Source organism: Heterocephalus glaber, unplaced genomic scaffold (assembly GCF_053883595.1).
Source record: "Heterocephalus glaber isolate CG9 unplaced genomic scaffold, H.glaber_assembly_v1.0 deba00001442, whole genome shotgun sequence".
Taxonomy (NCBI): domain Eukaryota; kingdom Metazoa; phylum Chordata; class Mammalia; order Rodentia; family Bathyergidae; genus Heterocephalus; species Heterocephalus glaber.
In genome coordinates, this window is record NW_028258296.1 from 20,176,714 (window position 1) to 20,195,033 (window position 18,320).

Consider the following 18,320-nt stretch of genomic DNA (forward strand, 5'->3'; position numbering starts at 1 on the left):
TCCCCTTTCCCATTCCCTACACCCCAGTGCTACACCTTCCAGCTCCCTTTTACTATGGATGCATATCTCTGTATGGGTCTAACACAAGGCCTTTCTGCCTATACACCAGATTCTACTTCTTTCACCTACTCCCTCTCTATTTGGGCCTTTCCCACCATCACATAATATGCTATAATAATTCCCATTTAAAATAAACCCCTCTCTGATCTCACATACCCCTCTAGCTACTGCTCTATTTCTCTGGTCCCTTTTCAGGAAAAATAACACAAAAAATACCTCAAGAATAGTCTGTCCTTGGGCCAAGGATTTAGCTTCCACCACCTGCCTCATAAGCAAGGTCCCGAATTCAATCCCTGGTACCAAAAACAACAACAAAAAAATAGTCTGTCTTTATGATCTCCAATCCTCTCCTCCCTCCTTGCCACACCATGGAAAGAATTTTGACAGGTCACCAATCACTCCTAAGACCAAACCAACAGTTAAATCTCAAGCCTTGAGTTTTGGACAAAAGTTTTCACTCCCAGGCCTCCCCTGAATTTTGGTTCTCTTCCTATACTCAAAACTTCTTCTCAGTCTCCATAATTCATTGATCATTTCTCTGACTTAAGAGGTGAGCTCTCAGATATGTTCTTATCTCTATCTACACTCACTGTCCAAGTAATTTTATCTAATCTCATGATTTTAAACACCACCCATATACTGGTGGCTCTGAGATTGACATTACTGTCTGGACCATTTCCCTGAACTCCATACATTTATCTGGCTGCTTTCTTAACATTTCTATCTAGCTGTATCTCTTCTGTAGCATCAAATATCACACATCTAAAACTGAATTCTTGAATCCCACCTCCCCCCACATTGGCTGCTTCTACCATCTTCTCTTAGTAAAAAGCAATTCCATTTTTGTAGGAGTTCAATAGCCCTTGAAGTTATTCTTTAGACACATCTCCTAATACTAAATTCAAATTAATCAGTAAATTCTATATTAAAAATTTTTCAATACTAGTAGGTTATTTATACTTATAACAATCACTACACATACACAATGTCTTACACTGTTCTAAATGCTTCCCATATAATTTCTTTAATCTCTATAACCCTATGAGATAGATATAATTACTATCCCCATTTTATAAAGGAGCTAAGTCACAGAAGTTGCCCAAAGTCATCCAACTAGTATGTGAAAGAGCTAAGATGGTTTTAGAGTTTATATGCTTGACTATCTTGACTATAATGTTTTACATTTATGTGTTTGAATATTTAAATTGCTTAAAGCTTGCAAATGCTACAAATCATGTTGTTTTATTTTATCTTTTTTTTTGTTGTTTGTTTTTTGAGACAGGGTCTTCATATGCAGTTTAGCTTGGCTTCAAACCCTGGCCATTCTCCTAGCTCAGCCTCCCAAGTGCTGGGATTACAGGCATGTGCCACCACACCCAGCAAATAATGTTGTTTTAATTACCTTTTTGTACAAAGTCTTTTCCTAGTTTAAAATCTTTTTTTTTTTTTTTTTTTTTTTTTTTGGTGGAGGGGGGGCCGGGGATCAAACTCCGGTCCTTGAGCTTGCGCAGCAGGCGGCAAAACCACTGAGGTAAATCCCCGGCCCTAAAATCATTTCTTTAACATATATTTTCATAAACTGAATTACTCAAAGAGCACATTCTTAATTACTAAAATGACAAATCTATTATTCATAAACATTGCTTTTTTGAAATCTGAAGTTATATGTAGTTCTTAGAAAACTACCTTTTTTAAAAAATAGAGAAAATCTAAAGAATTTAGCTAACTTTGATCCTTGAGTTAGTGACTATGTATCATAAATATTCATTCAATCTTGTGATCTACAGTTTCCTCACGTGTAAAATTGAGATAATCCCTGCATTACAAGTTCCTCACAAATGCATTAACTTGGCCTTCGTTTCTATAAAAATAAGAAACTGTGTTATTTTCTCCCCAAGCAAACCATAAACTCTGAAACTTAAATCTATTACTGTTCCTCTCTGAAAAAGATTTTTCAATTGCACTGTATAGGAGCATTGCAACATTGAAGTCTAACTTTTGATGACTTTGCCTGTCTGAATTTTACACCTACTTTTTCTCATTCATTACTCTTTCAAAATCTGGGGATCTGAAGGAAAAATTATGTCATATTTGCCAAGGTTATATATCAACCGTGACCAGCATACATTCTAATCTCAACTTTGATTTTATAGATTTGGATAATTAATCTGTAATAATCTATAATGATAAGTGAATTGTGTTCTTACATTCTTTTTCTTCAGCCTTCAGGAAATCCCATTACTATAATATACAACTCTTATATGTACTAGCATTATTCTCTAGATAATTTTCATCCCTTATTATAGATCTAGTTATATTTTCTTTCTTCAGTTAAGAAAAACTATTGGAACTGGTATTTTAAAAAGAAGAAAATTCTAGAACCCAGGAATCCCTCTCCTCTTCCTGCTTTTCTTCCCATGTGTGTTGCCTTGTCTGTTGGCAGTTGGTTCTGATGCTGATCTCTTCGGCACCCTCCACACTATTTCCCAGAATATAAATCAGTAAATATTCCTGTTTACATTCTGCCAGCACTGGACAAATATGAGGGAGTAAGAAGGTAGAAGGGAAGCCGCCTCCATATTCTTACTCTAGCAGCAAAGTTGGAGACTTCCAGAAATCTCCTGCCTCTGGAGGCAGATTCTGGAAGTTTCTGACCTGTGCAGCAATGATTTCTTAAAACTTACTTGCAAGCACAAGGTCCTGAGTTTGATCCTCCAGTACCAAAAAACAAAACAAAAACAAACAAACAGAAAACACTTAGCTGCATACCTGAGAGCTAATTATTGGATTCCCTTCCATTTCCTGCCTTCAGTTTTTCCACCTCTTTTATAAACACCTAATTGACTATTTTAAATATCTTCCTGCTTCCAATATCCAAAGTGATTTCTGTTTTTCTGACTGAACACTGACTGATATGCCCCAGCTCCTAAATTTATATAAACCTGTGGCCAGGCATTCATCTAAGCAAAACAAAGCAAGCAAATCTAATGAAGGGTATCAGCACCAGATCCTCAACCCATACATTGCAAAGTGTTTTTAATCCAAAACAAGTAGCCCATTTATGATTTCATTGCCTGACCCCCCGAGTCTCGCAGAATTTTATATCGATGAGAATTCAACTATGGAAGATTGAAAGTGGTGATTTAAAAAAATTATAAAGTTTTGCTGCATAAAATTGCAATCCTCTAAAAACCTGCCCCAAACTCCAAGAACTGGTATTTTTGAGGCCAGATGAAAAATACCACCAGTATCACCAGTGTGATAACTTGAGGGTGGCTGCCATAGGACATAAATGTCCATCCCTAATATTTTCAGTCATATCTTTTACTTTCAGTTCCCTTGATTTGTGTATTTGTTTTATTTATGGTTTTGTTAATTTTAAAAGGTGGAGCTATTTTAGGGGGTTGGTGGGTTCCTCCACTCCTAGCAAATGTTCAAAAGACATTAGTCAAATTAAATATAAAATAAATAAGAGGTTTATCTGCCTTGATGAAATAAGCTCACACATTTCAAATTAGGTTCACTTTTGGCAAACATAAGCAGATTACCAAGTGTCTCAGTTTCTCCATATGGATGACTGGCATGACAATTTTATTTTAGAAATCTTTTCTCCCCTGTATTCATGATGGATTTATGATTATGTATTTCCTACCTGCCTGAAACAGAGTTTTAGATGATCTCCCCAGGTGATTCTTATGCACCCTAAAACTTGAGAATCACTGCAATAAATCAAAACACATTTGCTTTTCTCCTTTTCTTTGAAATCTCTATGCAAGAAGTGAAAGGAGTAAAGAATCAAAAGAGTTAGGGCTCTTTCTAGGATTAGATCTGGGAGATGATGCATAAAATTGGAATTTTGGAGTTCAAAGGTCCTTACAGGTCATTTAATTTAAACCTCTCATTTGTGTCAGCAATCTTATCTAGAGTTCCATACACAGTTTGCAGCAGAACAGAAATCAGAACTCAGATATTCTTAATTTCTATCCAGTGCTTTCTGAGGCATGGTTGCCATATGCATCTGTGTGAGTGTGAACTACCCAACTCGACACGTGCCCATCATACTGTGGGCAGGCATACGCAGTAGCACAGTTTTCTGGCCAGACAGCAGTAAAGTTCTAACAAAATTAGTGTATTCGATTATTTTTTGAAAGCAGCAACAGTGTCTTGAGGAAGGGGCACCACTTTCTAGTATGCACAAAGACTTAACATGGGCTTGTGGCAGACAGCTCCTTTCCCTTTTAATTCAGTATACCTTACTAATGCTCAAGTCACAAGCTCTAAACTCAGTAACAAATACAGTAGAGATGCATTTATGGAAACCTCAACTATGAAAAGTTAAAATTACTCAGGTAGAAAGATATTATAAAGTTTTGCAGTATAAAATTATAACCCTCTAAAAAGCTGCCAAGAGCTGCAAATTCCAAACTGGCTGGCCCAGTGAATTGTAAATTGTGTTCACGGATTGTCACACAGAGGTGCTGCATTACATGGTATTGTGTGACCCACACTTTTACTGATGTGCACTGCAACTTCTACATGTGAGTTGATAACCATTGTGCTATTGTTTGCACTGTAAACCTTTAGCTCAGAAGTGAGAAGTGATAAAACACTCTGAACCCCTAACAACTGTAATCAATAGTATTCCATCTGTTAATTTAAGACAGCACACTCAAAAAAGCACTGGAGAAAATGATGTAAAAATAAATATAGCAATGGGGCCAAAACCCACAGTGACAGCATCCCACCTAATATTTATTCCTCTGTGATAACTAGTCTTAAATTGCGAGTATTTTAAATTATGTAATGTATTCAGGGCACCATCTTTCACACAAAATGCAGCTTCCCTTACTTTAAAAATGCTTCATGTCTTTAGGTGATTCTAACCCCAACTCTATACCTAAAAGACAATATATAAAATTGGAAAGAGCCCCAGGGGACGTTCCAATTTAACACCACAGTTAGTGATCTGCAAAAGGGATGTAATTCTGTGGTAAGCATCTCAGAAGTTAGATCTATTTTTGTGTGTTATTAATTCTTTTTAGTACACAGTACCATGCATCATCCTGTAGGCAGATGCTATGGTCAATTTTAGCCCAGGCTCTGATAGGTTTTCAGTTTATCACTAAGTCACCTTCATGGGCATCTTCCCAGGGCTTAACTGCATTATGCCAGTTTAGTCAATTGAAAAAAGAGGGCCAAATAATCTTACCTTTCCCACCAAAATAATTAGAGTATTAATGAGCTAATAAGCACTAAATACTTTTAACCTCAGGAAAACTGATCTACAAACACAGAGCATCGCAACCCCTGTAGTCTACGTGGGGGGACATCCCCAGGTATTGAGTCATACCTACTGCCACAACTGATGCTGATATCATCCTCCCACTGGGTCCATCATCCCAGGCCATCCCAGCATGGACTGAGCATGTGTTCAGAGTGCTAGGGAATCCAGGGCACGGAAAGTGATATGTTTTAATCTCTAGTCTTTGTAAAAAGCATGAAAAGGCTGATTATGAGGGCAATTAGAACTTTGTTGGAGGCTTATATTTAACTGAACCATAAAAGCTTTGAGTTTGCTTGTATTTGGAATTGCACAAATGTGGGCAGGATATTTTCATAATCATATCCAAGCCCAGGACTTCTAAAAGCTATCAGCTAGCCTCAGGTCTACTACTCAAATGCAAAAAAACCCCACCAAGAAATTTCAACAAATTATTTCCTCCCAAGTAAGCAGTCTTAATAAAGGACTAACTTCTCTCAATAGGGATTAATCACAACAGCTTGCCCAGTGCTGTAAATCTAAGAGCACGAAATCTTGTCTGGCAAGGGAGTATGGGACAAGATCCTGATGAAATATTCACTGTCATCACTATCATGACTTGCAGATAAACCCGAGACCTTGGAATCTGCACAGATGTTATTTCTTTGCTTTATTTCTCTAATATGGGCAGGCTGATGTTGCTGAGTGGTCTTGGTGAGCTCTGTGACCCCTGGTACCCATCATTTCCAGATATTCATGACTTCTCTATTCTTGTATCATTGCTGAGATATGTGTGTGCATAAAAACAAAAACTATATATTTCTACCCTGCATTTCCACACTTTGGATCCCCTCCAGACACCACTGCAAATATGACACTCTGCTGCAGGATACTAAAAATGGTTTTCCTCAAAATAAAACCTTTAAGGATCCCTCAGTAGCTATTCAGGGACTGGAATTCAATTTCAATTCTCCACCCTTTGGCCAGCTGTAGATTCAAAATGCTTACATAAAACATCAAAAGTATGTTCTTCATGGCAAATTTGAGTTTTCTTCTGCAATATAAATGGTGCATAGTTATCACAAACGATATGTTTACTTAGAAAATACACAAAGCAATAATGTGCCTCAACAAGACAGAACAGATCTGTCTTAAATTTTATTTTATAGGTAGCTTTGATATAAGCTTCAGATAGACCACTTACTACACAGAGCTTATGAAGTCTACACTTTGAAATCATAATACTCTTTATTTTAGGCTATAATATCTAAAAGCATGACTTCTCAAATTCTTTTATTACAAGTAGTTCTTGCACATAAATGTTACATCACAATAGCTAAAAAATGTAAACTTCTTTTGCAAACTACATAAATACTATATTATCTGCCTTGAAGTTATTTATATTTTAAATCAGAATATACTCTAAATGACTTAGAAAACTTTGGTAGGTAGCCTATGTGTACAAAACTTTTTTTTTCTGTTTTACTGATTTACCTTTCATGTTGCCTACTTAGGTCTTTGAAGGAGAACAACTCAAAATAGGACCTGGGTCAAAATGTAGTCCACAAATAAGATAAGGCCCTAAATATGCTGATAACGTTGGGAAAAATACGAGATGTGGAATTAGTCCACATATCAAATCTAACAAGCCACCAGCATATGAAGGAAACTACAAGTAAGGATTCTGGCCATCAGATTTGATCCTGCGTGGAACCCTTTCCATTTGCTCAACATAATCTTTTTCTCTGCTATAAAAACTGTCTGATTTAGGGCTGGGGATGTAGCTCAGTGTTGCCACACCTGTCTGGCAAGCACAAAGTCCTGAGTTCAATTCCTAATAGCAGAAAAAAAATTTTTTTTTTAAAACTGTCTGACTTTAAGTGAACTTTCTATTTTCATTTACAGCACAAAAGGTCACTTCTACAGCAACCATCCTAGGTCAGAAAGTCTAGGAAACCGGTAAATTTACTTCACCAACACTGTCCTAGGAATTTTTCAATACAAAGTTAAATTGCATAAGTAGCCATGCAGGTACACATGCATGCATGAGTACAGGACCACACCAAGGCCTTTGGGTTAAAAAAAAAAAATCAAGTTTATTGACCTGTTGTTCTTAAATTTCTATTAACAACTAGCTACTGGCCATGGTTTCGTTGAGGAAAAAATATACCATTGCTGAAGCACTTCTGAAAGTCTTAAATGCATGCAGAAAAAACTACATAGGTTTTCCTAGCAGTTACATTAGGTGGCTCAAGTAACATCATTTATTATTTATTGTGGCCTAAGCCTCTTAACGACATCTTTTAAAATACAAAGAGAATGGCTGCAGGATGGAGCCCAGCCCCAGCCAGCTGGCGGATCCTCTGAACAGTTCACAGGACCGGAATCGGCGCTGTCTCCTGAGTGTCTGCTTATGCTCGCTAAATGCACTGTGTCTTCTCTTTACTGCCCATGCTTTTCAACTATGACATCAAAGAAAAAAATTGTTCTGTATCTCGCAGTGATTAATGTAGACCTCAAGTAACACTGTCTTGGACTTCACAGAGACAGGTAAACATTCTTAACAACTCTGGTTCCCAGAGAGGCCTGGGTGGGCGGAGCAGAGTCTGAAGTTTAGGAGCTGCTTTTGTTGCCGACGGTGCCTTGGCTAATACTGTCTTCCATGTACTGGCTGCCCGTGTCACTCCTGCTGAGGACCGTGGAGGGGATGCGGGAGGGGCGCCTCTCCGGGTGGTTCTCTTGCCAGAAGCAGCAGATCATCTTCTTCATGGTGCTGTACATGTCCTCATCCTTGTACGAGTAGATGATGGGGTTCATGACGGAGTTGAGCAACGCCAGCAGCAGGAACCAGGGCTTCACGTGCTGTACACCGCACTGAGTGCAGTTCAAGCCATCCAGGAGCAGGACCACCAGCCCTGGGGTCCAGCACACTACAAATGCGCCTGGGGAGAAGAAGAGGAGGCAACACATGCTCAGACTTCAGGCTGCTATACAGGCTGCTCCCACAGATTTATTTTGTCAACTGCAAAGCAAACTCCCAGGCTGCATCTGAACATTTAAAACTTGAGCTTTCCAGAGACAACTCCTTGGGAACCTCCTTGTCTATCCACCACGTGCTACTTTGCTTTCTTATCTGGGATTGTTATTACTGAGGGGCTTGTACTTACACAACATTATTCGTACACCATCTCTGAAGGTCTCTGAACCACAACTGGAGACTGCCACGATTCTTATCTCTCTATCTGACTGATGGGGAAACTGAGGCCCTGTATCAAGGGGAAATGTGAGGCCCTTCTGACTCCAGGGCTCACACACTTAACCTTTTATTCTTCTGTTCTCTAAATCAGGCTTTCTTAAATGCTTTCTTGAAAATGTAGCAATGACTAATTCACACCTCAAATTAAACCCCACATGGGCTTTGGAAGAGACAAGTAACCATGACCTGCAGGGCATCCTCCTAGCACAGTGGTGGTGAACCTATGGCACGCGTGCTGCAGCCAGCTGTTACCACCGAAAGCTCGGAAAGGTTCATCATCACCGCCCCAGTGTTTTCACTGAGTCACTTGCTCAAAAATTTTACTCTTCATAAGTTCACATCGATGCTTCCTAAGCACTGTATCCCTTCTGACATATTCACAGGCCATTTGCTTAATCATCTGCTCTAGATTTAGATGTCTGTCAGAAATAAATCTTTCATGATGAGACAGTTAGAAATGTGGTTTCTAGACTGAATATTCTACAACTGAATATGAGCAGTAGTCTCTTCCAAGTCTCCAGCCTTTGGATCACATGTACCTTACCTCTAAACTTCCTAATATTTTTCTCCTAAAATATGCGACACAGGTTCAATATTTTGCAATTTAGTTATAATAATCTCAGCTAGCCTTTACAGCATGCTTACTATGAGCTAGACAATGGTGTAAATGTTTTCTTTGATTATCTCATAGGACCATACTATGTGATTGGTGGTATATTATTATCTTCAGGAAACTGAGGCACCAGAAAAGTTACATAACCTAACTTATAATCAAATAATCCTTAAGGAACATCTAATTTTAAAGGCAGGCAGTCTTTACCCATGGCTGTGCCCTTGGCCACTGTGTGAACAGCCTCAGTTCAATGTGGTTGCTTTCTTCCAATATCCTTATCATCTCAAAATACACTTGCATATGATCCATTCAATCATTCTTCTCAAGCTTGCCGTGTACCAGGCTTTGTACTAAGCAGTGTATGAGGTGGTGCTATGTGTATGCAGGGTGCTAAAATGCTAACATTTTAACAAAGAATAAACAAGGAAGTCTATACAACCTAGCTCTCACTAGTTAGAATTAATTCTGGACATTATTCGTCTTGTGTTATCTTCCTTCTGAGAGATATAATACTAAGCAAGACAAATCAAGAACTACATACAGGCAACATAAGGCAGGGAAGCACCATGACCTTTGGGGTCAGACAGGTATGCTCAGCCCCTCATCTTATGAGTTTCCCATGTTAGGCAAATTACTCCACCTACCTGAGTCTTCATTCTTACTGAGCCATAATTGTATGTCAGAAACTGTTCTAAGAATTTTATATTATTAACTCATTTAATCCTCATAGCAAACCTTGGAAATAGGCATTAATATTATCCTTTTTTTAAAGCCTGAGGCACAGAAATGTTAGGGGGTATGTTCAAAGGCACACAGTGGATAAGTGTGAGAGCCAGGATTTGAACCCAGGCATCCTGGTACCAGAGCCTGAGCTCCTGTCCCTGTATCAGGCTACTCCACAGTAGGCCAGAAAGCATCTTACAGTGAGTGAGTGATCAGAGGATACGTCTGGATTTTAAGGTTCCCTTGGGACTATGTCATATCTGACTGAAGCTACATATATCACAACTAAGAAATACTTTGGCTTTCTAACAGAAAGATTGTCTAGCCAGAGAAGGGAGAGAAGAGAGGAAGAGAGGCTGGCTGTGAGGTAAAAAGAGAATAAAATAAAAATCTGCCGATTTTATCTTTGTGTTGTTTCCAGTGAATAATAAAAGGCAAGTCTTCATTGCCGGAAGAGCTCAGACACACCAGGCTACTACACTAGGGAACAGGTGCTTCGGAGATGTTACCTTCTGAGCACACTTCCTGGTAGGCAGTGATGCAGGGAAACATGGCCATTGTAAGACTCCTCCATCCAGAGGCTAAACTTTAACCAAACACATCTCAGAATGGAGGCACAGTCCATCTAACTGTTCATTCTTTAGAGGTTTTTACTATATGTCAGCTGCTAGATAAGAGGCCCCCCAAAGAGAAGAAAATGTCAGGAATGGACTTGGCCCTGGGTATCAGTAATCTTGGAGAATTCTTAGAAAATGTGGGAGATACAGAAACATACAAATGGGCAAATGTACTAATTCTTAAAGGGGTGGAGGGCAGAGAGAGATCAGTCAGAGCCATACCAATGCCTAATAAATTCTAGAAGAAAAAATCTAAAAGTAATGTTCTTGGAGTGTTTAACCTAAAGGACCAGACTATCACTGCAGAGCACCAACTATGTTCAAAGAAGAGGTCATGACAGGTCCAGATAACTTAAAAAAATAATCAGGCATTATCAAATAGGAGTCCAGAGGTGTCTACCTGGGAACCTGTGGGTATGTTTCTCCCAGAGGAGAAAAGACTAAGGAAACATGTGATATTTTAACTGTCTCTCAAAACCCAAAAGGTTATCATGGAGAGAGGAGCAAAATCTTGGGCCACTCCAGGATATCACTCAGAACAAATGGGAAAGCACAAAGAGTGAAAATTTGGATTTAAGACTTAGACTAAATGGAAGTATTTAAGAAAGAAACACATTATTCAGCGGGTAGAGAGTCTCCCTTAACCAGGATATTTCCTTTACCTGGCCCATCTTGAGGTATGTCAAGGGAAGAGATTTTCCCTACAGGAAAGGTAAATATTGTGTCTTCTGTATTGTTTGCTGTGTAGAAAATTGCTAAGTTCTGTGAAACTATGATTTTCAACTCCCCACAAAATTCAAACAAAAATTTTGATTTGGGCCGGGGATTTAGCTTAGTGGTTTCGCCACCTGCTGCACAAGCACAAGGACCCAAGTTCAATCCCCGGTATCAAAAAAAAATTTATTTTTATTTGCTTGTCAGGCATGATTATAAGATGGTATCGCTCAAAACTATCAGGATGGATTCCCTAAGCTGCTACTAGTTCCCTAAGATGGCTGGCCAAGTGATCTACCAAGGGAGCCTTTTAATAATGCAGACTCTAGTCCTGCATCAGACCCAATACCAGAATCTCTTGGGTAGGATATGGAAATCTGTTGGACTAAAAGATTTCATAGGTGATATGATTCACAGCTAGTTTTGTAACCCATTTCCCTGTGCTGACCCAAAAATGGTTCCATTGAGCTGACTCCAGCAGCAAAACTACAGACTCCATATGGACTTAGCAAAAAGGCATGGAAAAGCAAGGCCAGACTGAATGCTTTAAAATGAGAAAACAACTATGTCTAGAGATCCATACATTAATCTTGGGTTTGGAAAAATGTTGGAGAACATATACATAAATCAATGCAAACCCTAGCTGCAAAACTGGTCTATAGGCAAGGCACACACAGTCTTCTAGGGATCTATCTTTGCTTCATCCTGCCAGAAATGCCTGCCTGTCCCCTAATCTAAGTTCTGCTTTTCTTTCTAAGCTTACTTCATATTCTACCTCCTCCACAGGATCTCACCCATCTCTGTAACCCTTACTGATTATTTCTCCTCTCCACTCCTGTGGCACTTTCCACCTGCAACATTTGTGTGGCACTGGGCACATTATCTGCTCCATTTCATGCTATCATTTTCTGAGAGCTCTGGGTCAGGCATTTATACATATGTCCCATTTAAAGCTCATGGCCCTGCAAGGTTACTCCTCTCATTATTGTGCTAGACCAATATATGATGTACTTGAAGTTTAGAGTGACTGGACAGTTTGTTTTCTGGGTCTATAAGTGAACAAATAAAAGAATTACAATTTGAAACCAGGCCCAACTTCTCCATGAAAGCTCTTGAGCACTGTCTGATACTGGAGGCAGTGCTTAATACCGTACCTAGGTACTATGTCCAAGGCTTATTATAAGCTCCCTGAGCACATAGGCTGTGCACTACACCTGTTTATATCCTTAGATATATGAAAGGAGCCCCACACTCAGTAGCAGAGGACATGAGCCAGGTGACTGGAACTGAAGTTTATCAAGAACTCACACAAGGCCAGGCTCTGCACTAGCTGTAGCACCCTCTATATAAACAGTATACTGTCCTGGCCCTCAGGTGCTACAGGAATGGACACTGGGCCTGATGACTCAAAGAAGGGCTCGGTTGAAGTGACACTCAGATAAGCTGGTTGGTGAAGGTCAAGAATTACTGTGAAAAGGTTAAAAAAAAAAAAAAGACAAACCAGCATGATGTATTTGGGGAATTCCAAGTAGCTCAGGATGGTTTTAACCAGGTAGGTGATTGAGGAAGTAAGATGAAATCCAAGAACAGAACATGGGCTAAATCCAGAACTTGGTGTGCAATACTCAGGAGTTTGTATTTATTGCATAAATTAGACACTCTAAGCCTTTTTTAAGCCAGGAGTTCACCAAGAGAATTAAGTCGGAATGCCCTCAGGTATCCACATTACATAATTAATAAACTCTGTCAAGCCTCTAGAGCAGTATGAGTTATATACCACCGTTAATAGGGCTTACAGTTTAAATACAGAGTGTCCTCCAAAAACATGTGCTGAGGGCTTGATCCCTAATGCAGCAATGTTCAGGGGTGGAGCCTAGAGAGGTGACTGGATCGTAAGGGTACTAACTTAATGTCATCAATCCACTGACAGTTCATAGCTAGAAGAGCTATTAGGAGGCAGGACCCGGAAGAAGGACATAGGACCCTGGGGAATGCCTTTGAAGGCGACACCTTGTCCCCCACTCTTACTTGCTCTCTGGCTCTTGCTGTCTTTCTGCTTCCTGACTACCACGAGGGGAACAGCCCTTCTGTACCATGCCCTTCAGCCCTTCAGCCATTACATTTCTTCCTTGGGGCCAGGCCACCATGGGCTGAAATCTCTGAAACTCCGAATGAAAATACACCACTCCTCTTTAAGTTTATGCCAGATATTTTGTCACAGTAATGCAAAGCTGGATGACATAACAGAATTAAGAAAGTGTTTCTATGTCCCATGGGTCCTAAAGGAACCCCAATGAGAAAGGCTAGATCAAAGATTTTTCCGAATCAGTGATAGGAACTCAGTCAATGCGTTATGAAATCAATTTAATGGGTTAAAGCTAGCAATTAAAAAAAAGAGAATAGAAAACATCAGATTGTATCGAGTGTAGCAAAGGTATATTTCACGAAAACTGTTTCAGTTACACACACAAATACGTGTGTGCTAGGCTATCATTGAGAATATACATTATTTCTTAGTGTGAGTCCAAGATTTTAAAAAAAGTTTGAAATCCAGTTCTATAGATCAGTGGTTTTCAAATCATTTTTAAGTGGAATATCTTTCCCAAAGAAACTCTCTTGTTAAAAGCAAGGTTCTTCTGACTAAAGAAAGGGCTGGAGAAAGAGTGTTGATAAAGCCTCATTTTTGCAAAATTTACTCTCGTCTTCAGACTCCAATGCCTCTCCTCATACACACATAGATACTGAAGCCCCAATGAGGAAGCCCTGGTAACTCCACTGACCACAGGCTGAGAACTACTGCTATAACAATGATAGCTCTTTGAAGATTTTTAGGCCAGTGATTTAGCTCAGTGGTTCTGCTGCCTGCCTCGCAAGCTCAAGTTCCCGTGTTCGATCCCTGGTACCAAAAAAAGAAAAAGACAAAATGCTAACATGAAGATTTAATCAGGGGTGTGCATAAGTATTGAATCAAGTTTTATCTGCATACTCAGGATGGGGAGGAGGCATAGGAAACTAGAAGTGTGCTAGAATCACCTGGGGTGGGGGGTTCTTACCATTTAGATCACTGCCCTCCCCTTGTCCTATCAGACAGGAAACTGAGGAAGGTGGTATCTGCGCACCTCCAGTTTTTACCATCTCCCCAGGGGAATGCTGTTAGGATGGTAAAATTTGAGAAGCACTGCCTGAGGTGGGAGGATGTAGCTGAAGTCTGGTTAAAATCCAGGTGAAGCTACTTGGCATTGAAAAGGTAGTGGCCTATCTCAATGGACAGGAGCAGACGAGTCTGGGGGAACTGAAGATTTGATGAATACTTGGATTCAAAAAGTGAGGAGAAATCCAGGGTGACTGGGTAGCATGCAGCTGGGTGGCCAAGCAGAGGAGATGAAGAAGGACCAGGTTTAAAACGAGGGGACAGTGGTTCAGTTTTAGCACCAGGCACTTAGCATATCTGCAGCTTCTCTACATGTAGGAAGCAGCCAGAAAAGGGAGGGGGGTGGAACTCTGAGAGCTCCAACGAGAAATGTTGACTTGAGCATCAGTACATGGCACCGCAGCCATATGTCCTTCTGTTAATAAATATTTACCAAGCAATCATCTGCCGTGTGCTAGCTACTAAGACTGAGGCTGAAGTTTGGACAAGAAGTCTAATTTCCTTCCATTGCCAAGTGATCCGTCAGTTATATTGATCAGATGCAGTTTATTTTTATTTGAATGGTGTTTTATGTTCTTTCAGTACCTATTTAAGAGAATCACTAATAGTCTAATGAGACTATAAATGAGCTTTCCTCTAGTAATCAAACTAGTTTGAGTGCTATACTCAAAAATCAATAACATGAGTTCAGTGTTAATTTTTAAAGTATAATGAATCATGTACTAGAATATTCAATTACAGTACTGAAATCACATTTTAATGACTGCAATTTAATGTAATCAGAAACATTAAATTAAGGAATATTTAATACTTTAGAAGGTACAGTTATACATGAAAATATTGGTGACAAGTGACATAAAAGATCTTCCAAAGTCCCTGAATGAATATTATGTTTAGATAATCTATAATCACCTCTTACTCTAATTTAGAAGTTAATAAAACATCTCAAACAATATTCTGGCTAGTACCCCATCTCCACATTATAGGAAATAAGACAGAACAGTATTCTATCAGGAAGAAGTGCCCTCACTGGGTGCATTTAAAACATTAATGCATTCCAGCATTCCAGCATTCCAGGGGTTTTGGTGACAGGATGTACACAAGATTGGGACCTTAAGTTGTATGAAATCTGATCTGCAGGACCCATACTTGTATTTTTCTATCCTGTCTAGTTCCACATGTAGCTATATTTTCATCTGTTTAAAAATTCACACTTGCAATAAATAACAGCAAAAAAAAATCTTGACATGTGAGTGGCACACAAAATATTCGTAATAGGATAAGCAATCACACAAAATAGCCTCACTTTGGCACATGGACTGCTAATTTGATCAGGCAGGAAGATATATTTTAAATCTGTTCACTCTGTTATTCTTTGGTATTTAGTCCAGGAAAAAAGCAGCAATACACAGCAATAATACTAACCCTGTAAGCCACAGGGCTGTCTGATTTACTAAAATAGAAAATTACAGTTCTGCACAAAAATCAGGTTGTGGACCTCATACTAGGGAAGTGCTGTTTTTATTTGAAAAGAAATTTTAAAAGTAAAAATTTTAAGTAAGTAGCTGTTTTAGTTAGCAGCATTATAATGTATAAGTTTTATAATAACAGAATGCTCAAATGAAAATGCTTCTATGATATTAAAGAATTTTTTGAATAATTAAAAAATAACACTTCCAGATGGGATATGCATTCAAATTCATATTTATTTATCCATATTATTTTAGAAGTCCAATAATTAAGAAAATTGGTTGTCATATATGAAAATATATACTTACAGTAAATCTGGAATAAATTATTTTTATTCCAGAATACAGAAAAACAGTGAGATACTTCAAATGGATGATAAGCAGTTAAATTTTACACAAATGGTTCATTAAATACTACTGTTACTAATATTGGATCTTTTGGTTCTAACAACTGGTTTTAGACACTTGTTTTAAATTTGGGGCCAGCTTTAGAAAACTGAAAACTTTGATGCCAAGGGGTTATGAGATAAAATTTAAAGCAGAGCCATATCAACTAGAACCACAGCCTAGACCTAATTTTAGTGTTCAGCTCAGGGCAACAGCTGGAAACCATAAACTGTGCAAGTAAATACCACTTCTACCTCCAGATTCCACTTTAAGCATCCTATGTATTGACCAATACCTTAACACCTCATTAGCTGTTCTAGCAAGGGCTCTCCAGCATCTACGAAAAGGTGTGAGGCCAGCTGTGTGTATGGGCAGAGTGGCAGCTATTTGCCTGGTATAATTTTAAAGACTGACAGATCCTAACCAGCCTGCCCAAGGATCTGAGATTCTTCCCAGTCAGTCCTTTGGACAAGGAAGGCCTCTGTGGCACCTTACCTAGCAACACTAACATACGGAGCTGTAAGCATGTATTTCATCACACAAACCACCCTTACTGCAGATCAGGGCCTAGTGGATCTCTTTGACGGGGTTGGAAAATTTGAAAGGGTTACAGTATCCACACAGGAAAGCTGACCTAAAGAGGACACAAGATTCTGGACATGCAATTAGTACACAATACCAATCTGAGTTCAGAGGATACAACAGGAAATAGTAGGAACTTTTGGGATGGGCGGAACCCATGCTGACTAATGCAGAGATGAACATGGAAGAACTCCAGCTTGATAAAGCTAAGGAACAAGAAAATCCTGAAAGAGCTACTACTTCCCATCCTACACCCATGGCTATCATCATTAAATAACCATCACACTTTTGCTTCTGACCTCAAGTATGACTGTGCTCCAATCAGCCTGTAGCAATCAAATAGAATTTGTCCTTGAGTAGATATTCTCTTATCCTCCCCATTATAGCAAAAGCACCATAGGCTTAAGTCAAACAGAACTTGAGTTGAAATTCTGGTTTATGATGGAGGGTAAATCAGTTCAACTTCCTGTGCCCACATTTTATTACTTATAAAATAAACACAGTGATGTTACCTGACAGGATTTTTATAAGAATTTAATGAGATATCAAGAGTGCCTTGGCTGCAGACAGGCAGGTCTGTGCACACCCTACCAAGGTCCTGAGTCACACAGAAGACACCGAATCACCCCGCTGCAGACAGGCAGCCACCTGGTTCCACACTACAAAGATGCAGAGGACACCAGACCACCAGACCAAGTTACTGAGTCCCACTGCTCCTGGTCCAGAGGAAGGGGCTTCCGGGACACCATCCCTCCTGCTGCTCCCAGCCCAGAGGAAAGGGCTTTTGGGCCAACTTCTGTCCTGCTGCTCCTGGCCCAGAGGAAGGGGATTCCGGGCCACCATCCCTCCCACCACTCCTGGCCCAGAGGTAGGGGCTTCTGAGCTGCCATCCCACTGCTCCTGGTCCAGAGGAAGGGGCTTCCCGACCACCATCCCTCCAGCTGCTCCCAGCCCACAGGAAAAGGCTTTTGGGCCATCATCCCTACCGCTGCTCCTGGCCCCTGTCCCACCTCTCCCAGCTCAGAGGAGGTAATCCCTGCAGGCGCTAACAGGCCCCCGCCCCAGTTGAAATGAGAAAACAAGTAAATAAGTCTCAAAACCAGACTTTCAGATCACCTACAGCAACCCCAAAGGGAAATGAGATGGAACACTCTGACACTCAACCACCTGGACCCACTGAACTGGCAAAAAAAGGGGATCTGGAAAAAGTGAAATCTGAAATAATTTCTCAGATAACAGGAGAAATTGTGCCCCTAGTGCAAGACATGATTAATACATCTAGAGAGGAGCTCAGGAATATGATGGAATCCCAACATAAGAAACAAATGGAATCCATAAAACAGATGCAAGTAGATTTCCAGGACATGAAAAACTCCATTGAAAGTCTACACAGCAGAATGAGCCAATGTGAGGACAGAATTTCAGATATAGAAGGTAACATTGCAATTAGTGACCAGGAAAAGAAAAATTGCTTCAAAATTATAAGGG

The 18,320-nt window shown here is 39.7% G+C and overlaps 1 protein-coding gene across 3 annotated transcripts in view; it reads right to left on the minus strand.

The window, feature by feature from the left end:
• Nucleotides 1-1,674: 1,674 nt before the first annotated feature.
• Nucleotides 1,675-18,320, minus strand: part of Lpar3 (lysophosphatidic acid receptor 3) — a 79,230-nt gene continuing 62,584 nt past the window's right edge. For 2 of the 3 annotated variants that reach the window (XM_004841361.4, XM_087213005.1), the window contains exon 3: nucleotides 1,675-8,262. In XM_004841361.4, coding sequence (XP_004841418.1) covers nucleotides 7,934-8,262 — 329 coding nt within the window. In that variant the 3' untranslated portion in view covers nucleotides 1,675-7,933. The remainder of the gene's footprint in view (nucleotides 8,263-18,320) is intronic. The other variant, XM_013071065.3, reaches the window with a different exon arrangement.